Raw genomic sequence first — 21,247 nt, 5'->3', positions numbered from 1 at the left:
GAAAGACAAGAACTTCGTGCTGTCAGCCTTATTAGGACATCCCGATGTTACATTATTCAAACACCACCCCATAATATTCACTGGCATTTTCCTATGTTGTAAAGCCAGTATAGTCTATAGTTCTATTCTACAAGCTTAATAGTAGCAGAGGGGAGGGAAAGAGGAGGAAGGGGAGAAGAGAATTAAGCAATGGGCTTACTCCTATTAATTTTCACAGCTCAAATACTCTTTTTCCTTCATATCATTCCCAGCCCCATGGGCTTCTCTACTATTACTCATACACCAAGGCCACAGCCTCCGCAGGACCCTTGCACCTGCCATTCCCACAGCTGGGATTAATCTTCTCATAGAATCCACATACCTTCCTCCAAGTTTCTGTGGAAATTCTCAAGGTTACTAAGAGGCCTCTCCTGACCAGCATGTAGAACATGACTCAAAAGACCCTTCCATTAATGGTTTCCAAGGGGGCTCAGTGGAAAAGAATCCACGGGCTATTGCAAGAGACACAAGAGAAGTGGGTTCAATCCCTGGGTCAGGGAATCTCCTGAAGGAGGAAATGGCACTCCATTTCAGTATTCTTGCCTGGAAAATTCGGTGGACAGAGGACCCTGAAGAGCTACAAGTCCATAGGGTCACAAAGAGTTGGACATGACTGAGCACATACACGTAGTTAATTTATAATGTTGTGTTAGTTTCAAGTATACAGCAAAGTGATTCAGTTATATATGTATATACATATATATATTCTTTTTCAGGTTCTTTTCCATTTCAGGTTATTGCAAGTTATTGAATATAGTTCCCTGTGGTATACAGTAGGTCTTTGTTTTTTATCTATTTTATATATGATAATGTGTATCTGTTAATCTCAAACTGCTAATTTATCCCTTCTTCCACACTTTCCCTTTGGTAGCCATAAGTTTGTTTTCCAATTCTGTTGAGTTTTTTTCTGTTTTGTAAATAAGTTTGTATAATTTATATAATTTTTTAAATTCCACATATAAGTGATATATTATATTTATCTTTCTCTGATTTATTTCACTTAATGTGATAATCTCTGGGTTCATCTATGTTGCTGCAAATGGCATGGTTTTATCCTTTTTATGACTAAGTAATATTCCATTGTATATATGTACCACATGTTCTTGAAACATTACTTTTTTTTAAAAAATCATGATATTGTCTGCCTTTTACCACAAGGCTATAAGCACCATGAACTTAGGAACTTACTTTACTCATTCACAGGACCAATACTGGCCTGGCATATAGTAGGCATTCTTTACATATTATTGAATGAATTAATTAATGAATGTTGATATTCTTCTTAAGACCATGGCTAGAAAAGATTGTGTATTGAATTTGGGATTGAAGAATATTTTTTTAATCAGTTAAACACTTTGCTATTCATTCATCCATCCATTCTTAAAATAGACTTTTATGTTCTAGAATATAGTGATATCATTATGTTAATCAGAGAAGGCAATGGCAACCCACTCCAGTACTCTTGCCTGGAAAACCCCGTGGACGGAGGAGCCTGGTGGGCTGCAGTCCATGGGGTTGCTAAGAGTCAGACACGACTGAGCAACTTCACTTTCACTTTTCACTTTCATGCATTGGAGAAGGAAATGGCAACCCACTCCAGTATTCATGCCTGGAGAATCCCAGGGATGGGGGAGCCTGGTGGGCTGCCGTCTATGGGGTCGCATAGAGTCGGACACGACTGAAGCAACTTAGCAGCAGCAGCAGCAGCAGTGAAGAAACTGGCACCCCTGCAGCTCTCACTCGTGGGAAGATGGAGTAAGAATTGGTTACCCATATTTTTCTTTTCTTTTTTTTGTTTTTCTTTTCTTCATAGGCATGGAACTCATACTCTCACATACACAGGAGTCTGCACTGGATTAGTCAAGACTCTCAGCCGCAAACTATAGGAATCCAGCTCAAAATGGCTTACCCAAAACAAACATACATATTGTTTCCAGTGACCTCCAGGATATCTCTCTCTTTTTATTTCTCTTTCCCGCCTCCTCTCTTTCCTTATCTCTCTTTAGTTTTCATCTCTGCTTCCCTCTTTTTATACATAATTTTTATTATCTTTTGGCCACACCATGAGGCATGTGGGACCTTTGTTCACTAACCAGGGATGGAGGCCTGTCCCCTGTAGTGGACGCACAGAGTCTTAACCACTGGACCACCAGGGAAGTCCCATGCCCCACCTCTTTTGAATTTACTCTCAGGGAGACCATCTCCCCATGGTAACCTCTGCATGGCTTACCTCCCACCAAGCTTAGCAAACACTGAAAAGAGAATCTCTATAGGAGCAACAAACAGTGGGAAATGAAATTTTAAAAAACTGTTTACAATAGCAACACAAAATAAAATACTTGGGAATGAACATAATGAAAGACTCTACACTGAGAATGGCATAATATTGCTGAAAGAAATGAAAGAAAAACTTAAAAAATGGAAAGAGATAAATTCATGGATGGCAAGATTCAATCTGGATAAGATGTCAACTTTTTCTAAATGGATCTGTAGATTTAATGAGGTCCCAATCAAAATCCCATCATCTTGTTTTTTGAAGAATTGAAAGTGTTGTTTCTAAAACTGATATGAGGGGAATTCCCTGGTGGTTCAGTAGCTATGACTCCACAGTCCCAATGCAAGGGGCCCAGGTTTGATTCCTGGTTAGGGAACGAGATACCATATGCTGCAACTAAGACCATGTGCAGCCAAATAAATACATATTTTTAAAATAATAAGATAAATAAAAATTGATATGAAAATTCAAAGGACCTAGAGATTTTTAAAAAATCTTGAAAAAGACAAAATTAGAAAATTCATACTACTTGTGGCAGAAAGTAAAGAGGAACTAAAAAGCCTCTCGATGAAAGTGAAAGAGGAGAGTGAAAAAGTTGGCTTAAAGCTCAACATTCAGAAAACAAAGATCATGGCATCCAGTCCCATCACTTCATGGGAAATAGATGGGGAAACAGTGTCAGACTTTATTTTTCTGGGCTCCAAAATCACTGCAGATGGTGACTGCAGCCATGAAATTAAAAGATGCTTACTCCTTAGAAGGAAAGTTATGACCAACCTAGATAGTGTATTCAAAAGCAGAGACATTACTTTGCCAACGAAGGTCCATCTAGTCAAGGCTATGGTTTTTCCTGTGGTCATGTATGGATGTGAGAGTTGGACTGTGAAGAATGCTGAGCGCCGAAGAATTGATGCTTTTGAACTGTGGTGTTGGAGAAGATTCTTGAGAGTCCCTTGGACTGCAAGGAGATCCAACCAGTCCATTCTGAAGGAGATCAGTCCTGGGATTTCTTTGGAAGGAATGATGCTAAAGCTGAAACTCCAGTACTTTGGCCACCCCATGCGAAGACTTGACTCATTGGAAAAGACTCTGATGCTAGGAGGGATTGGGGGCAAGAGGAGAAGGGGATGACAGAGGATGAGATGGCTGGATGGCATCACTGACTCAGTGGACGTGAGTCTGAGTGAACTCTGGGAGTTGGTGATGGACAGGGAGACCTGGCATGCTGCAATTCATGGGGTCATGAAGAGTCAGACACGACTGAGTGACTGAACTGAACTGAAGTTCAAGGCAGTATATCAAGGCAGTGTGATATTGGATAAAGGAAAGACAGAGAAGTGGAACAGACTGTAAAGTTCTAGAACAGGAAAAGTAAGTTATGGTGATAAAAAGTCAGACTCGTGATTGCCTCTGCTTTGTGCACTGGGGAAAGAGTGGTATTGACCGAGAAGGGGCAAGTGGACACTTCCTGGGATTGACTGGAAAAGAGCCAGAGGGACCCTCTTAGGTGATGGAAATGATCTGTACCTTGATTTGCGTGTTAGTTACATGAACGTGTAAACAGTTGAACCTTAAACAACACAGGGGGCTAGGGTCACCCCACACAGTAAAAATCCTCTATAAGCCCACAGTCGGCCCTCTGTATTCACAATGCCACATCCACAGAGGCAACCGTGGACCTTATAGTACTTCAATATGTATTTTTTATTGAAAAAACTCCATTAGTAAGAAGACCTGTGCAGTTCAAACCCATGTCTTTCAAGGGTCAACTAAACATTTGTCAAACTCTTCAAACCAAATACTGAAGATCTGTACCTTTCACTCTGTATAAATTATATTTCAAAATTACAAAATTTAAAAGAGAGCCTCTCTATTCTAATTAGTTCCCAGACCTGTATCTCATTACACAAATGTGGTCACATGTTTATCCCTGAACCAGTGCCTGGACAGGGGAAGGGACTAACCTGGTCGTCCAGGCCTAAGGAATCTGTCCATCCCTAGGGTTTAGGCATGGAGTCAGCACCCCAAAATGCATGGTCTAGGGTGCTGTATTTCCCCAGAGTAAAAGCCAAGGTGTTCATCCCTTCACATTCAAGAAGTGATGAGAAAGAAAAGATGGATGGAGGAAGGGAGAGAAGAATTGACAGGAAGCTGGCTATCATGTTCTACCTTTCCCCTCTAACTTCAATCTCACTTTGAAGTGATAAATTAGATGAATCAAGAGGAAAGCCAAGACCATTCAAAGAACTAAAGACCCACTCCCCATGTCTACTGGCAGGAGTCTGTAAGCCTCCAGGAAAAGCCCCTCATAAGAGAATTCCAGCACAGTAAAGGGTGATGGCTCAGCAGCGTCTGCAGGAAATGGCCAGAGGACTGAGCCTGAGACAGCACCCCTGACCCTCCACCAACAGGGCGATCCAAAGAGGGCACACAGAGGTACTGAGAGGGCAGAGGCCCCCCAGGATCCAGAGACAGAGGCCACCATGGACAGGAATTGTATGACCCAAGGACAAACGGCCAAAACCAGAGACATCCCTAGAAGTCTGGAAGAGATCAGTCATACCTAGCGCCCGCAGTGCAGGGGCAGAGCAGACCAGCTCTTGGGCCTGGAGGACACCTGTCCTCACTGCCCTAGGAGTGCAGAAAAGCAAGAGAAGGAAAGAAGCTGAAAGACCGAGCATTGACTTGAAGAGCTATTCAGGTGGGACTTTTTTTTTTTTACCATTTTTTTTTTCTGGCTGTACCACACAACATGTGAGATCCTAGTTCCCCGACCAGGGAGCAAACCCATGCCCTCTGTAGTGGAAGCTCAAGTCCTGACCACTGGACCACCAGGGAAGTCCCAAGAGGGACCATTCAATCAGCTCTGAGAACAAAATAAAATGATGAATGGGGACATTTGCACTGAGAAGAGACTGAACAGACTGGCAGAGGCTGTCACTGGCATGTTGGGTTTCCTATTCTCCTGCAGAAGAGGAGCTCAGCAAGAAGGTCAGGAAAATCAAAGAGGCTACCTTTTTGAGCAAGTCAAGTACAGTAAAATACAGCTTCTACCACACAGATCTCACTGAATTTAAGTGTCATAAAAGCAGAATTATGTGCCCAGTGTCGCAAAGACACTAAAAGACACAGCCGAGACCAGAAAGAGACCTGTCATGTGCCAAAAACACACTCTTTCTGCTGCCTTATGCATCCTGCCTGCTTTGGTGCCTTCCATTGTCTGTCTTCTGTGGCTGGAATCTTCTCCCACCATCTCCCCCAACCCTGGCCATGCCTTGTCCTGAGGCAGTCCTTTCTGCCTGAAGTACCCCTTCCTGTCTTCCACCTGTCCAGAGGACCATGCCTCTATGTGCAGAAAGCCCCTGCGCTAAGGCCTGGGGCTTCCTAGTCCTCCCCAGCAGCTTGCCAGACTTCACTGCAAATGGTCTCCCAAGACCTGCAGGAACAAAGCCAAACTCTTCATCCCGACATCCCAAACAAGACCCCATCTGGCTCCGGATCGCCTTTTTTCTCACCTCCACTGTTTTTACACACTCCAGGTGACAACCAGATCTGTCCACTCTTGAGTCCCCAAACTCTCATCTCTGCACCTTCACTTGCAACCTTTCTTGCTTTATCACACCCTCTCATTCTGGAAGCCCTTCTCAACTGTTCCACCAAGACCACCCCCTCCAACTCTAACTCCTCCAAAATGCATTCATTGGGAATTGCTGATGGGTGGAGAGAGCTTTGCAAAACAGACAGAACTGGATTTAAATCTTGCCTGTTAGTTACTTGACATAGGGCAAGTCACATGGCCTCTTGATGCCTCCATTTGACTCACCTGCAAAACTGGAATGGAATTCCTTATCTTATAGAGTTGCCCAGGAGGTAAATGAGATAATACATGCCAAGTATGTGGTGCACCTGGCGCAGAGCAGGTGTCCCAGAAATGTGGGTTCCCTTTTGCTACATCCTGAAGATCTTTCTAAATTTACCCTCCTACCCACAAAGGGATAACTCCCAGTGTAAGTGAGTCTCTTCTTGTTTCCTTTAGAAGGGTCACTTATATCAGAGTACTATGGCACAGGGACGCAAGTGTGACTTTTTTTTTTTTTTTTTATCTGGAGCCGACTGAGTGAGAAATCTATCCTTTAAGATCACTTTTCCCTCTTCACTTTCGGGATCAATCTCAGTGAATCTGCGAAGGCCTTCTCTCAGTCTATCTAGGAATTTACCAGGAGCTTCTTTCTCCTCCTGTTCTATATCTGCCAATTTGCCATAGTTTAAAGGCTTAGAACGCGCCTGCCTAAGTCCTTCAAGAATACATCTAACAAAATGACTCTGATCCCATCTTCCTTTAGCTGTGTTGTAGTCCCAGTCTGGTTCTATAGTTGGGACCGCCTGATTCCCAGTAGGGAGGGCCGCTATCTCGTTCTCCCTCTTCCCTACTGATTCGTTACCAAGCCACTCATCTCCATAAGCAACCGCTTTTCCCAAAACTCGAGTCTTTGACTCAGGAGTCAGCGTTTGTCCCAAGATATACATCACATCCTTCCAAGTGAGGTCATAAAGCAGAGTAACACCTTTAAAAGCTCTAATATATTTTTCTGGGTCCTCTAAATAGTCTCCCAGATCCTCCTTGATTCTTTGTATTTTTTGATAAGAAAAAGGCTTATTAACTCTCATGGACTGATTATTTCTCCCAGTGGGTGTTTCATAAAGAGGCAACAGCTTGTGTGGCTGTTCCTCAGTCTCTCTGGCTGCTCTGCGCATATGATCCCAGGGATAGATTGGAGAAACCTGTTTTTCCTCTTCTCTTTGTCTCCTGTCCTCCATTTCTTTCTTTCTTTTTTTTTTTTTTTACTTTATCATTTTTTATAGCTCGTGCATGCTTCCTTAGCTTTCATTTCTCTGAAGGTGTTTTCACCCCCATTTCAAAAGATACTTTCAATGAATATCTATTACAGAATTGACCGCTTTAATTTTTCAGCACTTTATTTTTTTTTTTTTAATTTGATGAATTTAACACCTTTTATTGCCATACCTCATTTTACTGTGCTTTGCTTTAGTGAACTTTATAGATACATGTTTTGTTTTGTTTTTTTTTTTTCCTTGTTAATTTTCTGTTTAGTTGATCTATCCATAAGTGTGAGTGGGGTATTAAAGTCTCCCACTATTATTGTGTTATTGTTAATTTCTCCTTTCATACTTGTTAGGATTTGTCTTACATACTGCGGTGCTCCCATGTTGGGTGGATATATATTTATAATTGTTATATCTTCTTCTTGGATTGATCCTTTGATCATTATGTAGTGACCTTCTTTGTCTCTTTTCACAGCCTTTGTTTTAAAGTCTAATTTATCTGATACGAGTATTGTGACTCCTGCTTTCTTTTGGTCCCAATTTGCATGGAAAATCTTTTTCCAGCCCTTCACTTTCAGTCTGTATGTGTCCCCTGTTTTGAGGTGGGTCTCTTGTAGACAACATATGTAGGGGTCTTGTTTTTGTATCCATTCAGCCAGTCTTTGTCTTTTGGTTGGGGCATTCAACCCATTTACGTTTAAGGTAATTACTGATAAGTATGATCCCATTGCCATTTACTTTATTGTTTTGGGTTCGAATTTATACACCATTTTTGTGTTTCCTGTCTAGAGAATATCCTTTAGTATTTGTTGGAGAGCTGGTTTGGTGGTGCAGAATTCTCTCAGCTTTTGCTTGTCTGAAAAGCTTCTGATTTCTCCTTCATACTTGAATGAGATCCTTGCTGGGTACAATAATCTGGGCTGTAGGTTATTTTCTTTCATCACTTTAAGTATGTCTTGCCATTCCCTCCTGGCTTGAAGAGTTTCTATTGAAAGATCAGCTGTTATCCTTATGGGAATTCCCTTGTGTGTTATTTGTTGTTTTTCCCTTGCTGCTTTTAATATTTGTTCTTTGTGTTTGATCTTTGTTAATTTGATTAATATGTGTCTTGGGGTGTTTCTCCTTGGGTTTATCCTGTTTGGGACTCTCTGGGTTTCTTGGACTTGGGTGATTATTTCCTTCCCCATTTTAGGGAAGTTTTCAACTATTATCTCCTCAAGTATTTTCTCATGGTCTTTCTTTTTGTCTTCTTCTTCTGGAACCCCTATGATTCGAATGTTGTAGCGTTTAATATTGTCCTGGAGGTCTCTGAGATTGTCCTCATTTCTTTTAATTCGTTTTTCTTTTATCCTCTCTGATTCATTTATTTCTACCATTCTATCTTCTAATTCACTAATCCTGTCTTCTGCCTCTGTTATTCTACTATTTGTTGCCTCCAGAGTGTTTTTAATTTCATTTATTGCATTATTCATTATATATTGACTCTTTTTTATTTCTTCTAGGTCCTTGTTAAGCCTTTCTTGCATCTTCTCAATCCTTGTCTCCAGGCTATTTATCTGTGATTCCATTTTAATTTCAAGATTTTGGATCAATTTCACTATCATTATTTGGAATTCTTTATCAGGTAGATTCCCTATCTCTTCCTCTTTTGTTTGGTTTGGTGGGCATTTATCCTGTTCCTTTATCTGCTGGGTATTCCTCTGTCTCTTCATCTTGTTTAAATTGCTGAGTTTGGGAGTCCTTTCTGTATTCTGGCAGTTTGTGGAGTTCTCTTTATTGTGGCGTTTCCTCGCTGTGTGTGGGTTTGTACAGGTGGCTTGTCAAGGTTTCCTGGTTAGGGAAGCTTGTGTCGGTGTTCTGGTGGGTGGAGCTGTATTTCTTCTCTTTGTTCAGTCGCGCTATGGGGAGGGAGGGAGGGATGCTGCAAACAAATGACACTGGCGTGTGCTCGCAGTGCCTCAGACACACTGGGTCTGCCCCCGCTCACGGCGCGTGTAGCCTCCCTGCCCACACTGCTCAGGCTCTAGGTTGTTCCGCCGGGAACAATCCGAGGCTGGCCCTGGGTTGCATGCACCTCCCAGGTCCAAGCCGCTCAGGTTCAGGCACTCAGGTAGTCCTCAGAGGCGCAGACTCAGTTGGGGCTGCGTTTTGTGCTCTTCCCAGGTCCGAGCAGCTCAGGTGATGAGGTGTTTGGCAAGCGCCAATGCTGCGACTTATCGCCTCCCCGCCACTTGGTTATCTGGGTGTAAAACCGGCGCACCTTCTCAGGCAGATGTTGACCATCCAGACCCCCAATAAGTTTTAGTTAGCAAAGAAGCCAGTTTTATAGATAATGTCTCTCTGGGGCTGCGATTGCCCCCTTCCGGCTCTGGCTGCCTGTCACCGGAGGGGGAAGGTTTGCAGCCGGCTACCTCTGTTTAGTCCTTTGTTCCGTGCGCGGGCTGGCGGTGTCTTAGGTTAGGGCTGGCTTTTCGCATGGTAGATATCCCACAGTCTGGTTTGCTAGCCCAAATTATTTCGCTCAGATAGCGCTCAGGGTATTCAGGCCAGATTCTTACTCTCAGCGATGCAGCCCGCGCCGCGCCTCCCTGCCCAGCCCCCGCTTGCTAATGGCGGATGCAGGCGTCTGCGCTGCTTCTCCGCTGGAGGAGTTACCGTAGGGCTCGCAATCTGCGAGTTTTAATTGTTTATTTATTTTTTCTCCCTGTTATGTTGTCCTCTGTGCTTCCAAAGCCCGGCACGGATTCGGCAGTGAGAAGGTTTCCTGGTGTTTGGAAACCTCTCTCTTTTTAAGACTCCCTTCCCGGGACGGAACTCCGTCCCTCCCTCTTTTGTCTCTTTTATTGTCTTTAATATTTTTTCCTACCTCCTTTCGAGGAGTTGGGTTGCTTTTCTGGGTGCCTGATGTCCTCTGCCGGCATTCAGAAGTTGTTTTGTGGAATTTACTCGACGTTTAAATGCTCTTTTGATGAATTTGTGGGGGAGAAAGTGTTTTCCCCGTCCTACTCCTCCGCCATCTTGGCGCCTTCCCTCCAAGTGTGACTTTTAAAAGTATACTTGCATGCCTGTGCAAGCCCAGTCACTTCAGTTATGGCTGACTCTTTGCAACCCTATGGACTATAGCCCACCAGGCTCCTCCATCCATGGGATTCTCCAGGCAAGAATACTGGAGTGGGTTGCCATGCCCTCCTCCAGGGGATCTTTCCCAACCAGGAATCAAACCCATGTCCCTTGCATCGCAGGCAGAATCTTTACCACTGAGCCATTGGAGATGCCCAGAAGTGTACTTGCAGACAAATCTGAGTTTGAGTTTTGGCTCACTGCTAGAGCTGTGTACCATTGGACATGTTACTTTACCTCTCTGAGCCTGAGTTTGGTAATATATAAAATGAAGGTAATAATAGTGACTACTTCAAAGGATCATTCTGAGGATTAAATGCATTGGTAGTTGGTTTGCAAAGCTGAAATTAGTGGGCCAAATAAAAAAAACTTTATTTTCTAAGTACTGCCTTCACCCACCGGAGAAGGCAATGGCACCCCACTCCAGTACTCTTGCCTGGAAAATCCCATGGATGGAGGAGCCTGGTGGGCTGCAGTCCATGGGGTTGCTAAGAGTCAGACACGACTGAGCGACTTCACTTTCACTTTTCACTTCCATGCGTTGGAGAAGGAAATGGCAACCCACTCCAGTGTTCTTGCCTGGAGAATCCCAGGGACAGGGGAGCCTGGTAGGCTGCCATCTATGGGGTCACACAGAGTTGGACACGACTAAAGTGACTTAGCAGCAGCCTTCATCCACAGAGAAGGCGATGGCACCCCACTCCAGTACTCTTGCCTGGAAAATCCCATGGACGGAGGGGTCTGGTGGGCTGCAGTCCATGGGGTCACTAGGAGTCGGACACGACTGAGCGACTTCACTTTACTTTTTCACTTTCAAGCATTGGAGAAGGAAATGGCAACCCACTCCAGCGTTCTTGCCTGGAGAATCCCAGGGACAGAGGACCCTGGTGGGCTGCCGTCTATGGGGTCGCACAGAGTCGGACATGACTGAAGCTACTTAGCAGCAGCAGCAGCAGCCTTCATCCATGCCCTGATGAATCTCAGTTTCTTATTTTGTAATGACATCACAGGAAGAACCTCCCATATCCTTTCAAAATCTAAATGAAAAGCCCAGTGTGGCTTAAAATCTCAGTTGGATAACTAATTCAATTGTCACATGCTACCCTTCCTCCCATACTAGTCAGGCATCAATCTGAGAGTCATGCTACGAGGGAGGGTACATGCTCTGCTCTTTCTCCCTCCTCTCCTTCCTCTCCTGGGATCCTTTCTCCTCAGGAGCTTTTGGGCCTGGAAAGAATAGAAACGAAAAGAGGACTGGTGAGCATTGGTTCTGGGGGTTAACTATCCCCAATTATAGCCCCAGGCATATAGTAAGATTACAGTTTCCTTTCCCCTTGAAGTTAGGTGGAGCCATGTGGCATGCTTTAGCACATGACATGTGAGCATGGATCCCAGAAGGATGAGTAGAGATGGACATGGAGAACTCATGGGGAATATACTCCATTGTTACAAAGTGCTAATATTTGTGGACTATTTGTTACTTAGCATTAGCCTAGTCTAACTAACTGATAGAAATAGCTCTTCCATGGCCCAATCTTCACTGTCTCTGGTAATAATCTCTGTGTGACAGGTCCCAAACTGATCCTGGAACACATGCATGAGCTCTTCCGGAGGCCCTACAGGAAGCAGGACTGTCCATTGCACAGCCCCCACATCTGCTCCAACCTAATCTCATTTGATCTTTCTCAGCTGTCACCCTTGGTGATCTATCCCAAAGCCTCTTACTGCTAAGCTCCTTCCCCTGCATCTGGGCTCTTGGATATGTCTTGGCAGAATGGTTCAAGCCTGGCTGTATTCCAAGATGTCCACTCAACTCATGAGCAACTCATGCAATTTGACTGGACCCAATGCTGTACCCTCTCTCCAACCTCATGTCTTTCTCTATATTCACTTCCTATTGCTGTCATAACAAATAACTACAGACCGTGACTTAACACAAAGGCCTCCCAGCTCTGTAGGTCAGAAGTCCAAGGCATGCGCGGGGCTGTGTCATTTCTAGAGGTTCTAGGGGAGCATGTTTCCCTGTGTACTCAACTTCTAGAGGCCATCTGCATTGCTTGGGTCATGACACTCTTCCTCCAACGTTAAAGCCAGCAATGGCAAGTCAGGTCCCTTTCATACTCTGATTTCTCCTGCCTCTTCTGCCATCATCCCTGTCATCCCATCTCTCTGAGGGCAGCCAGGAAATGTTCTCCACTTTCAAGGACTCTTGTGATTAGATTAGGCCCAGATGGATAATCCAGGATAATCACATCGAAAGGTCTTTAACCTTAATCATATCTGCAATGTCCCTTTTGCCATGTAAGTTAACATATGTACACGTTGCTGGAATGAAGACAGAGACATCTTTGGGGTGAGGGGGGTGTGGATTTTTCCATCTACCACGCCCCCCAATTATCTTTTCCCCCTGTTCAGACCAGCAGAGGGAGCAGTTCTCCTGATAAATTAAGCCAATAGATAAGATGCCAGTCTTCCTTCATCCAGCACTCCTCCACTGCTATGACTGATTCTCTTAGAACCCCTTACATGCGTAGGGACAAACTCCCCTCTAGTCTCCCCCATGAGAAATGGGGGGGAAGTCACAGCACCACCACCCTGGTACTCCTTATTCCCACGGGATAAATTATTTCCATATTTACATATTTCTATTTCCAGTAGAAATAAAATATAAGACATGTATCATGTTAGATTTCCTATTAGTCACATTAAAATAAGGAAAAAGAAACAGGTGAATCTAATTTTAATATAATACTTCATTTCACTCAATCTATCCAAAATAATATTTCAACATCTATTAGTGTTAGTCGCTCAGTTGTGTCCAACTATTTTCAGCCCCATGGATTGTGAAAAAGCTTCTCTGTCCATGAGATTTTTCAGGCAAGAATACTGGAGTGGGTTTCTTTCCTCCAAAAGGTCAAGATCTTCCCAACCCAGGGATCAAACCCGTGTCTTCCAAACTGCAGGCAGACTGTTTACTGTCTGAGCCACCAGGGAAGCCCATGTCGTCTCGTCATATAAAAATTATTAGTGAAATACTTGACATGCTGTAATTGTACTTACTGTTGCAGTCCAGTGTGTAGTATACACTTACAGCACTCCTCAGTCTGGACTGAATAGCCACCTGGGGCTAGTGGCTACCATATTGAGCAGCACCAGCTCTAGACTTCCATTTGTATAGGCTGGGACAATGCGGGGCCCAGGGGCCAGGCTACAGTGATGGGTGGAGGGAGAGGGGCCCGTTCAGTAGCTTCTGGATGGGGGGCGGAGGCTGCGGGGTCTACACCTCTCTGCTTTGGCTGTTCTTTATAATACAGGTGTTTTCTGCCTCTTACCCCTAACTTTATTTCATGATGGCCCATGCGTGTGTGCTCAGTCACTTCAGTCGTGTCTGACTCTTTGCGACCCCATGAACTGTAGTCCACCAGGCTCCTCTGTCCATGGGATTTTCCTGGCAAGATTACTGGATTGGGTTCCCATGCCCTCTTCCAGGGGATGTTCCCAACCCAGGGATTGAACCCACTTCTCCTGCATTGTAGGCCAGTTCTTTACTGCTGAGCCACCAAGGAAGCCCTCGTGATGGCCCATTCTTAGACAATTCATCATGCTCTTAAACATGCAAAGTGTTTAGTTCAGTACTTAGTACATAGTCTATATTCATATGTTACTGTTATTCTACACAATGCCAAGTGTAGGGATGGACACACAGCAGGTGCCCAGAAAAGAAGTCTATGAATGAATTGGCTTTTACTTAATCTCCAAGTAGAACTTCTCAACTTCCATCAAGTTACACCAGTGTGAGGCTCAGGGCCAATCACAAAGTAGGACTCAATGAGCACCACCCACCTCACATGCACCCAGGGCCTGGTCCTGGACACTGACCACAGCAGGTGCTCAACAGGAGTGCACCTTCATTTCACAGAGAAGTTAGACAGGAGGGTTACTGTCTGGATATGGAAGTTAGACCCTCTTCCTCAAAGCAGGAAGCCACAGCCAACCGAGGAACTTAGAAAGTAGGTGACAATGAGGAATGTCAAACCTAAAATAAGCGGCATCTGGGACTTTCCTGGAGGTTCCCTGGTTAAGAACCAGCATGCAGTGCAGGAGACTCGGGTCCAATCCCTGGTCAGGGAACTAAGATCCCACATGTCTTGGAGAAACTAAGCCCATGTGCCACAATGACAGAGCCCATGCACTGTAACTAGGACTCAACACGGCCAAATAAAATTTTTTTTTTTTAATTAAAATAAGTGGCTTCTGAAAGTCATCTCACCCAACTGCTCTGTTGTGTAGGTAGGGAAGCTGAGACTTGGAAATAGAAAGGAATACACATCCCAGGAGGCAACCCAAGTCCCCTGACCCAGGAGTGAGAGCTCAGATGGGAATTAAAGACTCAGAAATGCTCCTCGTGGATTGTAGTGCAGGCAAAGATAAAACATTCTGGCTAGAAGACAGAGAGGTCCTGAGAAGTGGGTCTGAAAGGTCTCATCTTGACTCTGCCTCCAACTTCCCATGTAATTTTGAGAAAGCCCCCTTCTGGGGTCCCCATCAGCTTCAAGAGGACACGAAGAAGAAGCCAATCAAATGAGACTCTGCTGAGCTGCTACCAAGAAGCTCAGCCCAAGACCCACTTTTCAGACGGGAAAACTAAGGCCCAGAGATGGCAAGGGACTGAGGTAAGATCACCCAGCAAATCAGTGGCAGATCCTCACTTAGGGCTCTTTTCTGCTATGCCAGGAAGTAGCCCTCAGATAACAGCACTCACTTCCTCTTTACTTCTGAGCTGAAAGCAGGGGCAAGTACCACTCCTTTGGAAGGTAGAAGGGGAGTATGAGTTATCTGAAGGACAGGTGGACAGTAAGCTGATTTTCTAAGCAGGGCTCTGACACGGGGGAGAAAAACTGAGTGTTCAAGGAGCAGGCTGAGATGAGAGCTGACAGCCAACAATCAGCCCTAGAGAAAAATGCAAATGAAATGAAGCCAAGGAGGAGAAATGTAGAAACCTGAGGCTGGTTCCACCAAGTACACACACACGCACACACACACACACAGCCTCGCATCCCACGTCATTCAATTCCCCTGCGTGTTCTAAACCTAGATGATCAGATAATAAGAGGTTGAGTGGTATGCATAACATCAAGTTGATTAAATTTGTTTACTGATAATTCTTTCAGGTTCCCATGAATATCGTGTAATTTCCTTGCTGTATTTCAAACAGATTTGGGCTAATGCATTATTGACAGCACCCTTGCAGACCATCTCGACAATGTCATTCAGGATAATTATTTCACAACAGATTTCCAGAGCCCCTGGTTCCTGTTGGGATTCACTTGGGCATAAATTACAGAGCCGAATATTTAATCAGTGTCCCCATTAGAACCCCGTGGCTTATTTTTAGGAATTGAGGAGGGAGAACGGGAGGGAGAGGGGGTATTTGTATTATTACAGCATGAATACATTTCTTCTGTTCTGGGTTTTTTGTTGTTGTTTTTTTTTTTTTTCTACCCCCAAAGCTCAACCAAGCTGAAAAGCAGCCTGAAGCATCCTTGCCTTTTTTTAGAAATAAACACAAGCATTAATCTTTTGACTGCATTAAATTAAATATTAATGTTAACGGATCACATAATGCGGAGTCAAAAAAACGATTAACATTTACACCACAGCCTCTCCCTGTGACTTTTCCCCTATACAAATTAGTCCCTCTCCTAAGTAATGACACCTAAGCAGTGGCACCTTGGGAAGAAGGCAGAACCGGGAGACAGGGGCCAGATGACTGTTCGGAGCATTTCTCAGGGAGAACTGGGGCAGAGGCAGCCAATGAGCAGACGGGCCTCCCCCTCAGGTAGTTCAGCCATAACTGAGGTGTGATGTGGTTGCTCCCTTGCAAGGAATAATCTCAGGGCTAATTAGCAATGCCAAGAGCTGTGCCGGGAGGGGCAGTGTTTACATTTCCAGCTATTTGGCTCAAGCAGCAGAATCAATCATGCAGTGAGCCTGTGCTGGGCCCATTCCCAACCCCCAAGCGATGCCTCACTGCCCGCCTCACACTGCCATCCAGCTTCTCCACCATCATGCCCAGAGAGCCATCAATCCAGGCTACGTGGCCTCCTAACTGCCTGTGCCAGCCACCTCCCCGAGCCCTGCACAGACTGACCTCCTCTGAACCCTGTGAAGTCGGCCATCACCCCTTCTTTTTAAAAGGGTGCTCCCTGGGTTTTGAGACTTCTTTGACCCCTCTTTTTGGCTGAAATAATGTGTTATCCACTGCGGGGCCCATCAGAAGCCACCAGACAATATAGGTCCACCCCTCCCCTTCCTTTCTCCTCCTCTTTCTCCTCCTCACTCTCTTTCCCACTAACTGCTGATTCCAGCTCTGGCTGCCCCTCCCCAACTGCCTCATTCAGACCTATCCCACATCCCAGGCCCACTGAGTGGCCTGGTTGTCCACATGCAGCCTCTCCCTGTACCCCCAAGCTTCCACCTTACCACTGCCAGAGACCACACAGGTTAATTCAGCATCTCTGCAGTGCGGGGAGCTGCCTGCGAGAACGGGGTCTTTGTCCGAAGGACACAGCTCTGGGAGCTGCCTCAGTCCTTGAGGGTTTGCTTGCAAACATAGCTCTCTGTCCCGCCACCCCAGAGATTAGGCGCTTATTTACTGCAGGCACCTGGAGTTCTGTGCAAACTTCTCACACACAGAGAAATGTTATCTGGTGTAAGAAATAATAACAGGGTGCCATTCCCATGCTCTCAAGATTTCTTGTGACTTTCTGTAAGATGTATAGGTCAACCAAGAAAAAATGTCAACTGTCTTGTCTTTCTCACGCTCTTCTGTATAAATATAAGATGCTGAATAAAGTTGGTGTCAGACTGCGTCCCTTCGTGGAGACGTGTCTGAACCTCTCGACCCCATCTTTGTAGTCTCTTGCTTTAGTTTATTTCTTAGCCCCGCCGTGCACGTTCTCGGGACCTGATCGACTTTGCCGGCTGGCACCGGCACTGCAGGTCCTAGGGCCTCCAGGAGAAAATCTCCCTGCAGCCTTCACAACCAGCCCCAACTCTGAGTCACTCACTGCTAAACACCCTCTGTCCTGGCCATATGAGAGTCATCATCATAAATGACTTCTGTCTGTGGAGAGGAGAGATGAGGCCAGGACATCTTTCAGCCTTCACGAAACCTTCCTGTGAACCCAAAGGTGGCCATAGCGTGGGCAACCTCTAGGACCCTGCCCTGAGGAGGGAACTGTGTGTGAACCTGCTCTGCAAGAATAAAGAGATCCAGTGCCCTGGGAGTGGTCTGAGAATCTCTGTGGAGGACTGGCATTTGGGCCAGGCCTTGGAGAAATAATAGAGTTTCCCAATAGGCAGAGAATGTTCACTTTATCCACTTATCTAGCCTGACTGGCACTTGCCAACAAGAAGAGGGAAATGGGACCAGGCCATGGCAGAACCTCTCACAGGGTCCCAGAGTCACCTTCCTCTTCCCTATGAGGAAGCAGTGGTGGTTCTAGTTCAAGGAAGTTCCTCAAGGTCAGCAGCTGCTGCTGAATTGTCTGCTTTACCAAACCTGCTTCTCAAACCTGGGACCCTGAGCTCTCTCAGCCTGGGCCAGAAGAGGGTGATGCCCATTTCCTGCCCAAGTCATCAGCAACCTCTTCCCACCATTCACTGCATGGGACATGGACTGAGTTCCAACCCCAGCTCAGCCATGTACCAGTGAGGTGACCTTGGACAGGTCTTTGGAACAAACAAGCCTCCGATTCTTCACCTGCAGAAAGGGATTAGCAACACTCCCCCATCACAGGCGTGCAGATGACATATGGAGAAGGGCGCTGGGAATGCAAAGCCCTGGGCTCCAGCACAGCCACCTCTGTGGTCCTGGGAGCTGGCAGGGACGTGCCCAGCTGGAGTCCACGGTGACACCGGTGCCCTGACTGCCTGGCAAGCACACCTCTGCCCTCCAGAGCTCCCCGGCTCAGCTCACTACACAGCCTATAAGCGGGGGCCCTCTGGGCCTCCACACCTCCCCCTCCTTTGCAAGGTGCAGACAGAGGCCTGGAGAGCTGGGCTGCCTGTGAGCATATTAACAGTGAACTCGGCCCACACCTGCTGCCTCCTGTCTTTCAGGCACCACAGGAGCCTTGCTCGTCTCTGGCGTGCAGCCTTGACTTGCCAGTACTCAAGGGCCAGAGCACCAGAGGGCCAGGCCGGCCTGTGGCCCTCTGTTTTTGCTGCTTTCTGTTATGTTTTCATTTTCTGAGTAGTACATGTATGTGCTTTAAAAACTCAAATGGTACCAAAGGGGATATGGTAACCAGTAAGTCTCACTCCCATCCACCTTCAACACCAGTGCCTGAGATGCCCTGTCCAGGGGCATGTCCTATAGCCAGAGACGTCTTACATATATTCAAACATGTCTATATCTTCTTCATACAAATTTTAACATATTATATACAGTTTTCTACCTTGTTTGTTTCACTTACCATATCTGACAGATTAGCCCAAATCAGTACATGAACATTCTCCTCATTTCTCTGTCATGTCTGACTCTTTGCAACCCCATGGCCTGCAGCCTGCCAGGCTCCTCTGCCCGTGGGATTCTCCAAGCAAGAATACTGGAGTGGGTAGTCATTCCCCCCTCCAGGGATTCTTTTTGACAGTGCAGGATATTCGATTGCATGGACGCATCTATTTGTGGATCTACAGCTGTTTCCAGTCTGTGTGCTAAGCCACTTCAGTCGTGTCTTTTTGTGACCCTACGGACACGCCAGGCTCCTCTGTCCATGGGATTCTCCAGGCAAGAATACTGAAGTGGATTGCCATGCCCTCCCCCAGGGGATCTTCCTGACCCAAGGATCAAACCTGTGTCTCTTACCTCTCCTGCACTGGTAGGCAGGCTCTTTATCACTAGCACCACCTGGACTTGAGTACAAATGCTAAATTGTTTCTTTTGCCAGATTTCTTGGGTATCTGATATATCTTTTTCCCACAGAAAACTTATATTGAATCTTGATTCTATGCAGAAAATCCTCTCTGATCCCAACACAGTCCTCTACCTAAGCACTGATATTTCTTGACTAAAAGAACATCCCAATGCACGTTTGGAGGTAGCAGTTTTGATATGAACTCATCACAATAGCCATCAATACCAAGACAGTAGACACATCCCTGATCAGTATTCCAGTAGTTCACTGCGTCTCTGAGCACTTAACTAATTTTGAACTTTACCTCAATCTTTATCTCTTGCTGAGCTTCAGCCTTTCCTTAGGCCTTATCCATTCCTCTGGCCTCAATCTTATCTATTTTTCTTAGTCTCTGTTTTCATGAAGGCGTGAACTGATGCTTTAGTCCATGAATCCACCAACATACAATCCTTATATGTTTTCCTATTCTGTCTCTATAGCTCCAACTGCAGAATATCTCCATTCCAGTAAAAAGAGACTTCTGTTTTCCTATTAGTTCCTGTACTCATTTTAGGCAGTTCTACACTCCTGAATATTCATTGGAAACACTGATGCTAAATTTGAAGCTCCAATACTTTGGCCAGCCTTGTACTTTAAAAATCAGAGCTGCACCTCAGAATGGGAGAAAATAATAGCAAATGAAACAACTGACAAAGGATTAATTTCCCAAATACACAAGCAGCTCATACTACTCAATACCAGAAAAACAAACAACCCAATCAAAAAGTGGGAAAGACACCTAAACAGACATTTCTCCGAAGAAGACATACAGATGGCTAACAAACACATGAGAAGATGCTCAACATCTCTCATTATTAGAGAAATGCAAATCAAAACTACAAAGAGATATCACCTCCCACTGGTCAGAATGGCCCTCATCAAAAAATCTACAAACAATATATGCTGGAGAGGGTGTGGAGAAAAGGGAGCACTCTTGCACTGTTAGTGGGAATGTAAATTGATACAGCCACTATGGAAGATGGTATGGAGATTCCTTAAAAAATTAGGAATAGAACCACCATATGACCCAGCAATCCCACTCCTAGGCATGTACCCTGAGGAAACCAAAATTGAAAAAGACACATGTAGCCCATTGTTCACTGCAGCACTATTTACAATAGCTAGAACATGGAAGCAACCTAGATGTCCATCGACAGATGAATGGATAAAGGAGTTGTGGTACAGACACACAATGGAATGTTACTCAGCCATAAAAAGGAACACATTTGAGTCAGTTCTAATGAACCTATAAACTATTATACAGAGTGAAGTGGAGTCAAAGAGAAAAATAAATACCGTATTCTAACGCTTATATATGGAATCTAGAAAAATGGTACTGAAGAATTTATTTGCAGGGAAGCAATGGAGAAACAGACATAGAGAACAGACTTATGGACATAGGGGAGGGGAGGAGAGGGTGAAATGTATGGAAAGAGTAACAAGGAAACTTACATTACCATATGTAAAATAGATAGCCAACGGGGATTTGCTGTATAGCTCAGGAAACTCAAACATGGGCTCTGTATCAACCTAGCAGGGTGGGATGGGGAGGGAGATGGGAGGGAGTTTCAAAGGGAGGGGATATATGTATACCTATGGCTGATTCATGTTGAGGTTTGACAGAAAACAGCAAAATTCTGTAAAGCAATTATCCTTCAATAAAAAATAAATAATTTTTTTAAAAAATCAGAGCTGCAGGAAACCCCCACTGCAAACACACCCTGGCACACGACAGGTCCACAGTCGGCCTGCAGAAGTCATCTATCCAGTCCATCCCCAGGTCCTGCATCCTCCATGAAGCCATCAAATACCTTTCCTTTGATGGATAAGGAAACTATGCCCAGGTTTTGTGACTTACCCAATGACCCTCAGCTGATTGATAACAGAGTGAGAAACCCAGGCTTTTCCACTCCAGGAATTATTTGAATTTTCAGTTTAAAAAATCATCCAAATAACTTAAAAAGTAATAATTACGCATTTACTTGGCTGTGCCGGGTCCCCGTTGTGG

General features: G+C 45.0%; 1 protein-coding gene across 2 annotated transcripts in view; it reads right to left on the bottom strand.

The window, feature by feature from the left end:
• RPS24 (ribosomal protein S24) overlaps positions 1–21,247 on the bottom strand; it is a 257,955-nt gene that overhangs the window by 198,150 nt on the left and 38,558 nt on the right. The window contains exon 5 of one of the 2 annotated variants that reach the window (XM_070782169.1): positions 1,927–1,937. The exons of the other annotated variant lie outside the window; for it this stretch is intronic. Within the exon in view, the coding sequence (XP_070638270.1) occupies positions 1,935–1,937 (3 nt within the window). The 3' untranslated portion in view covers positions 1,927–1,934. Of the gene's footprint in view, positions 1–1,926; positions 1,938–21,247 lie in introns of those variants that run through there. 2 annotated transcript variants of the gene reach the window in all.

The sequence above is a fragment of the Bos indicus genome, chromosome 28 (genome assembly GCF_029378745.1).
Source record: "Bos indicus isolate NIAB-ARS_2022 breed Sahiwal x Tharparkar chromosome 28, NIAB-ARS_B.indTharparkar_mat_pri_1.0, whole genome shotgun sequence".
Taxonomy (NCBI): Eukaryota; Metazoa; Chordata; class Mammalia; order Artiodactyla; family Bovidae; genus Bos; species Bos indicus.
This window is presented reverse-complemented; position numbering and strand designations above follow the sequence as displayed.